The sequence below is a fragment of the Belonocnema kinseyi genome, chromosome 5 (genome assembly GCF_010883055.1).
Source record: "Belonocnema kinseyi isolate 2016_QV_RU_SX_M_011 chromosome 5, B_treatae_v1, whole genome shotgun sequence".
NCBI classification, from domain to species: Eukaryota; Metazoa; Arthropoda; class Insecta; order Hymenoptera; family Cynipidae; genus Belonocnema; species Belonocnema kinseyi.
Window position 1 is genome coordinate 115,756,985 of NC_046661.1, and position 7,804 is coordinate 115,764,788.

Below are 7,804 nucleotides of genomic sequence, written 5' to 3' on the forward strand. Positions count from 1 at the left end.
TCTTAACCATTTGGGAATTGCGAATTGAAATATGTATACTCCAAATTTTAAGTTGTTAAATATATATCTCAGTTTTCAGACTTTTATGTTGAAAATTTAAAAAAAATACAATTAACAATTGTTTTATATAATCCAAACTATTTAAATAGTTCAAATTTACAAATTTCATAATATAATATGAAGTCTATTCTGTACAATTTGTGACTGAAATATCAAATCTACACTTACATAATCTCCAATTTGAAACTTTTTAAGTGCAGACAATTTTTTCTCGAAATCTTGACTATTTTGACATTGCGAATTAAGATATACCGATTTGCACAATGTAAAATTGAAATATTCCAAAATTCAATTTCCAATTGACGGCGTTCTGAATTTAACAGTTTTCTAACTGGAATTAAAAAAAAATTTAATTGGAAACTTTACAAATTCCACAATTTTATTTGAAAATTTTAATTTGTTCATCTTTAAAATCGCAATAGAATTTCCCAAGTTTTCTTCTATAGATTTATAGACCTTCTCGAACTCCAGAAAGTGTATTCTCATTTCTTTCCCGAACAACCTAATCAATGCTGATGATAAGAAAATTATATATTGATAATATTTTATGATTTATAAATATTTCATAATATTTTTTTCGTATTTTTAAAATTTTCAACTTCAGACGATGATTAAAAAACCAACTTTCATTTTTTAAAAATGCCCCCTAGGGCCAAGATACGACAGTGCTAAATATAGGCGTGAGAAATTTGTTTAATACGATCATCCAGTTGGAATATAATGGAAGAAAATATTATGTTTTTGCTCGAGGCTCATTTTCTTCTCAACTTCGGACGAAATTTCATTTTCTTAAAAAGTAGAATCAAAATATATTTTTAGCTTTCGAATTGCATTTTCGAAAACTAGTGTGGCATAGAAAAATTCACAAAGAAATTTAGAAATAAAAGAATTCAAAAAAAATTTTATTTGGACTTACTTCTCCTTATCAGTCATGTTGATAATGTTTGTAGGAGCACAGGCTATCAGGTACCTAACGACATCTTTATAACCAAGACTGGCAGCCAGGTGAAGGGCTGTTTGTCCATTTGCATCCGTTGTCATAAGAGAATATCCCTGATGGTGAAGTTCTTTCAAAGCAGTAAGATCCCCCATTTTCCCTGCTAGAATGATATCATCGTGGTTCTGGTTCAAGACTCCTGAGCTGAACATGTGAACTTCTGATTCTAGGCCAAAGAGTCTATCTTGAGGGCTGAAAATTTTTTATCTTGGGTACATTAAATCTCTTTATTATAGGCAATATAAGAGATCAGACGAAATAACATACGTGATGAAGGAAGTTTCACTATGCGACTGACCAGCAGACGCTAAAGTTATTGACTGGGAGGAATTTTGCTTAGAAGGTCCCTGGGGAAATATATCTTCATTTTCATAATCCACAGACCTCAGTTGCGAATTTCTAGAAACTGGTCTACTTGAATTCCTAATTTTCGAGACTGATTCCATTTTTGAAATTGATTCCTGTCTAGAATGTGATCTTCCACTTTCATGAGTCGGATCTGATATTGATGGCTCACGGGAACGACTTTCGGGACGCAACACCTCAGTTGTTAAGGGTAGACTAGCTCTAAGACGATCTTCGCTAGAAAGAAATCATAATTACTTGTTTAAGAATTCAGCATCGCCCAATGTTCCCTGATCAGTCTTTAATAGAAAATCAAGCATACCTTGACAAACGCAGGGAGGTTGGGGAACTTTGATTTCGGTTTGAAGGTTCTTGAGAACCTTGCTGGGAAGAACTTTCCTCGAGAACATAGACAGTATCAACAGCAACGTCAGTGACATAGTGCAATTGTTCTTGAGCTCTGTCTATCCTAAAAAATCTCTCAGCAGTGCAAGCTGAAAAAAATAATTGTTAGATATCTCAAAAGTTTCATATCTATATAAACATAGTTATTTTCCAAAGATCCTTACAGTCCAAGAAGCAACAGGACTCCATAGAATGATCTTTTGCCAAAAATTTCCTCAAAGACTCCAGATCCATTGCGGCATCCAAATCCAAAGGATCCGTCAACCACGGAATTGCTGATTTCTTCAATCTTTCTTTGTCAGAGTGAAAGCTTTCATAGTCAGACATCTTGATCTTCATAACTGGAAGCTTCAGCCTCTCCAACTTGGCCACGTCCTGATGAGGTTTTCCGGAACTCCTTCTCTTGGCCAACATCGTCGCTTTGTTGAGTAAGCTCATGGTGATGATTGATGGCAGCAGGCGACAAGCTTCCCCATCCACCTGTAGGGAAATGCAGATGTCTTTAGATACGTAAATGTGACCCCGATTGAGAAACGTAAGACTCTTAGTACAGGTCATCAGGAAAACGATGTTATCAGATGCTAATTGATTTATAGTATTTGCAATATTTGCATACCTGCATCGGAATGGTCCTAGTCGTGACAAGTTTAGCCTTGCTGCACTGCGCAATACACGTTCCATGTCCACCAGCCTGGAGAAGAGGAAGCTGATACGTCGTCAACCCCACGACCTCAATCAGCCCATCCTCAGTTGATGGTTCTTTACATCCGATTCCACCTCCCCAGGGATGCGTTCCACCTCCGTAAGAGCCGATATTCAAGAAAACTATAGCGTGCACTCGATGTTCTTTTAACTTCGAAGTCATGTCTGTTCCATCACATTCCAACGTCACGAATTCAGAAAGGTCCTTCCACTTTCGACGCACCAAGTCCTTCCCTCCCATTTGACCATAGAACATCTTATTCCGCAGTCTTGAGTTGAACTTCTCCGGATGAGCCTCTGCAATATTCAATAAATAATCAAGATCATAAAAATACCTAATCTAAAATTCTTTTCCGCATCTTTCAGAAGCTGAAGCTAGAAGCTCGTGAATACATAAATTTCCATAAATAAAAGAGGAGGTAAAACTTTTAGAGGATAAATGACGTTAGCATCATTTAAAGAGATTCTGACTTCTTACAGTCGATGTTTCTTCGATTTAAATTATTCATAAGCTAAGTCCTAATCTAAGAAGATGGATCCCAGTGGCATAGTTTAAAAATGTAGGAGGGAGTATATATATATAATACTTATTCACCTCTAGCCTCGTGGAATTCGAGAGCGATGTGAGCATCAACCCCAAGGGAATAATAGTTGTTAACCACATTCAAGGGAAGGTTCTCTTTGCCCTTACTAGCGTCTTCATCGCCCTTAGCATCCGGATTTCTCTCGACTGTCAACTGCCACCTGTCAAGTAGGATTGTTTCGCTGTCGCCGATATTGCTCAAAATTTTGCTGATTGGTTCATCTGTGTATCCTCCTCCCCAGCCTAAGGCCCTCGCAAGGTCGTTTCCGGTACCTAGGGGAAGAACACCCACTGCTGGTGATGGAGAAACACCAATTTGATCCAAAACTGAAAGAACCCATCCTACAGTTCCATCACCGCCGCAGGCGAGGACTCGAAGATTCGGAGTCTTTTGGAAAAGCTCCAAGCTATGAGCAAAGAAAAGAGATTTTTACATAAGTTTTAACTGACGAAATGCCAAAATAACCAAATAAATGAATGGCCCTGACCTGGTATATATTCAGAAACAGATTATATTCCTGAAGAGGTTCTGAATGAGAAGCGGAAGAGAGTTTTAAGAATTGGGTGGAACTTAGAATAGAATCGGAGAAGTTCATTGAGAATGTTTATATGAAGAACTTTATTTTTCTAAATATATGTCAAGTAATAAGAATTCAATGTTACAACCGAACTGATAGATAGCTTAATTGAGTAGGGAGGAATATCAATTTATTTCAATTTTATTCCCATAATAAAAAATAATAATAGTCGAAGTTGGATTCAATTCGATCGATTTCAAATAAATTTTAATCAAATTTAAATAAATTTACATTCAAGTGAATTTTAAACAAATTTCAATGCAAGAGAATTTCAACAAAAATTAAATTCAAGTGAATTTAAAGTACTGAGTTTAAAATCAAATCGATTTCAAGTAAATTTAAAGAAGAATTCAATTTAAGTGAATTTAAAGTACTAAGTTTCAAGTCAAATCGATTTCAAGTAAATTAAAATAAAATGTCAAGCAAATTTTAATTTGAGTGAATTTAAAATAAATTTAAACAGAATTTAATTTTCAATAAACTTAAATTGCACTTATTATCAAGAAAATTTTAATTTAATTGAAGTTCCAGAAAACTGTTATTTAAGCGAGTTTAAAGAAAAATAAAATAAAAATCTATTAAAAGTAATAAATTTCAAGTCAAATTAATTTCCAGAATATGTCAAGAAAATCTCAAGCGAATTTTGAGCCAATTTCCATTCAAGAAAATGTTTAGTCAATTTCAAACAATTTCAAGCGAATTTTAAGTAAATTTTAATTCAAGAAAATTTCTAAAAAATCACAAGTGAATTTTAAGTCCATTTCGATTCAAGTCATTTCGAGTAAATCTGAATACAAGAGAATTTCAAGAAAATTTTAATTTAATTAAATTTAATGAAAATTGGTTCACAATTGAATTTAAGGAAATGCCATTAAAATGAATTAAATACATTAAGTTTTAAGTCAATTTCGAATATAAGTATGTATATAAGTAGGTTAATTTAAATAAAAAATATAATTTAAGTGCATTTAAAGTATTCAATTTCAAATCAAATCAATTTCAGGTAAATTTAAGGAAATGCCATTAAAATGAATTAAATATGTTAAGTTTCAAGTCAATTTCGAGTATAAGTATGTATATAAATAAGTAAATTTCCAATAAAGATATCATTTAAGTGATTCAAAGTATTCAATTTTAATCAAAGCAATTTCAGGCATATTTAAGGAAATTTGCAATAAATCTTGAGTTATCATCAATTCAAGTGAATTTCAATTCAATTTCAAATAATTTTCAAGAAACTTTAAATTGAAGTGAATTTCATGTAAATTTGAATTCAAGGGAATTTCACGTAAATTTCAGTATAAATTAATTTCAAAAAAATGTCAGATAAGTTTCAATAAAACTTTAATTTAAAAGAATTTCGAGTAAAAATTGGAATTCAAGAAAATTTCAAGTCAATTTAAATTTGAAAGAACTTCAAGTAAATTTCAGGTAAGTTTCAAGAAAATTCCAATTCAAGAGAATTTCAAGTAAGCACTCTTAAACAATGTTAAGTGTATTTTAAGTAAATTTCGATTCAAGTGAATTTTCAGAAAAATGCATTTCAAGAATTTAATAAATTTTAATTAAATTTCAAGTGAATTTTAAGTAAGTTGTAAGTAATTTTCAGGAAGTAAATGTAAGTAAATGTTGTAAGTAAATTTTAATTTAAAAAGGTTTCAAGTAAATTTAAAGTAAATTTAAAGCAAGTTTCAAGAAAATTTCAACTCGAGAGAATTTAAAGTAAATTTTAATTTCAAACAATTTTAAATGTTTTTAATTCAACGTAAATTCAAGTTAATTACAAGAAAAATGAAATACAATTTATTGTCAAGAAAAATGCATTTATAGTGAGTTCCAAAAAATTTCAATTCATGCGCATTTGAAGAATTTGCGAAATATTACAATTTAGGAAAATTTCAATTAGATTTCAAATGAAAAATTTTTAAGTAAGTTTCAATTAAAGTAAATCACAAGAAAATTTCAGTTTAGGTAAATTTCAATTCCCATAAATTCAAAGTAAATTTTTATTCTATTTTAATTTTAATAAATATCCATTGAAGTGAATTTCATGTGAATTTCAACTGAATACCAATTGAAACATATTTCAATTTGAAACATTTTAAGTGTATTTCAAGTAAGTTTCAATTCCGGGTAATTAAAAGAAAATTTCAAATCAAGAGAATATAAAGTTAATTGAAATCAATTACATTTTTTACTTGTGTTAAATGCAACGGAACTGAAAATCAACTTTTTGTTCACATGAAAATGAATTTTAAATTAAATTAAGATAATTTAGCTAACTTAACAGATTCTAAAATATGAATTTAATCTGGATCAGAGCCAGATTGGTTATTATTATATATTGTTTAAATAATTTTAAAAGAGAAATTATATGTCACAATACTGAAAAGGAGAAAGAAAATTAATTTTTAAATATCAAGGAGCTGGGAATTCTCTCCCAATGAATCTTCAAAATACATATAAAACTGTAATACATAAATAAAAAAGCAGTAGAAGGTAAGTTTTTAAATAAATAGTAATTAGTAATAATTTGAATTTTATCTTTTTGAAAAATAAGTACGCTAGAAAATGCTCAATTCCAAAATCCTTTTAAAAAAAGACAAGATTGATATGTACATTCACATAATTTTACGTGGTTGCGTTACACTTTTTATTATTAATGCATAGAAATTTTGTTTCAATCTTTGAATTCTATTTTCATAAGAGAAATAGAATTCAGAAACTTGACTTAGAAAAGACCTTTTTTATCATCTACTCTCAGAATTCTAAAGTTAGAAGATCCTTTTTGTCTTTCGAGAACAAAAATATTCACCCCTCGGCAATTTCATTATTATTAAACTTGACTAGAACTTTACTCTTCCCTTTTTCTGGAAAGATGCAAAGCGTTCAAATTAGATTCTCACCCCATCTTTGGTCCACCTTGAGTCAAATCGAAAACCTGCCTAGGATTCAGAAGCCACTGGAATTTTTGTAGAAGCTTTGCTCCTTGGTTGCCGCCCGACTTCGGATTAATGAATACTATAACTGGCTTGACAGTGGTCGTAGGAATTGGTTTCACAACCCAAAATTTTCCTTCGGCCTTTTCGTCCTTTTCCTTGTCTTTTGTTTTTCTTCGACTGGAGGCACCAGCGTACCCTCCTGTAGATTTTTTCTTTCTGGGAGATTTTCGAAGACTGCTCTTGAAGCTCCCCTTCCTTGGTAGTTTGACTATCCAAGATGGAGGGACAATAATTGAGGATTGTGTGCCCAACTCACAATTTTCACCGATCCTCTCTACATTGAAACAGGACTCTTTATTGTGATATGCAGTTTTGCACCAACTGCAGCAGACTGCTACTATTTCTTTTGAAGAAAAGCTCAATTTTGACTGGAATGACTTGGCACAGTTAGAGCACTTGTCCTTCTGGGATCGTCGGTGGACCCAGTGATGGTGGGTTTGAGTTTGCTCTCGATATTGTCGAACACCTACGTCCCGGAAACTTGATTTGCATTCAAAATTCAGATTTTCAACGCAGAGCATGTGGGCCACGACTCTACAGGCTGCACACTTCAGACGTGGTCCATGTTTCTGTAAACAAAATTCTGTTTAAACTTTCTTCAGGTCTCACTGACCGGTTCTTATTTCAAGATTTGGTCCATATGCCTATGTTGGCCTATTTAGAACCTGGGTGTCTAGTTAAATCCTGGGAAAAAATTCCCTGACAATTCCAGATTTTTGTCAGGTATCTGCAGTTTTTTCCAAGTATAATTCTTAATTGTAAGAAGCCATTTAAACATTTCGCATTTTTAAAAACAATCGACTCGGAATCAAAGATTCGAACAAAATGAAGAGGCATTTTCTGATATTCGTCAATTATTTCTGTAAATTCAACATAATTTCATATTAAATTATTATTATGTTTATTTAATATTATAATACTTATAATTATAATTATAATAAATAATGCATAATAATATTAAATAATTATATAATAATAATTATAATATTATAGTACTTACATTATTGCTAATAATGCAAACTAGGCTAAGTATGCAAAATGAGAAAAAAATAATGCAGCTGAGGGGGCACAATGTCAAAATTTTAAAAGAAAACGAATGTAACGAAACTTTCGTTACGGTTGCGTTTGTTTT

At 31.6% G+C, this 7,804-nt stretch overlaps 1 protein-coding gene across 1 annotated transcript in view; it reads right to left on the reverse strand.

Annotated features, from left to right (window-relative positions):
• LOC117173508 (eye-specific diacylglycerol kinase) overlaps positions 1-7,804 on the reverse strand; it is a 43,168-nt gene that overhangs the window by 8,324 nt on the left and 27,040 nt on the right. Inside the window, exons 3-9 of the mRNA XM_033362129.1 lie at positions 6,577-7,241; positions 3,105-3,499; positions 2,424-2,806; positions 1,972-2,287; positions 1,725-1,896; positions 1,325-1,639; positions 977-1,249 (exon numbers count right to left, since the gene is read on the reverse strand). Of these exons, the coding sequence (XP_033218020.1) occupies positions 977-1,249; positions 1,325-1,639; positions 1,725-1,896; positions 1,972-2,287; positions 2,424-2,806; positions 3,105-3,499; positions 6,577-7,241 (2,519 nt within the window). The remainder of the gene's footprint in view (positions 1-976; positions 1,250-1,324; positions 1,640-1,724; positions 1,897-1,971; positions 2,288-2,423; positions 2,807-3,104; positions 3,500-6,576; positions 7,242-7,804) is intronic.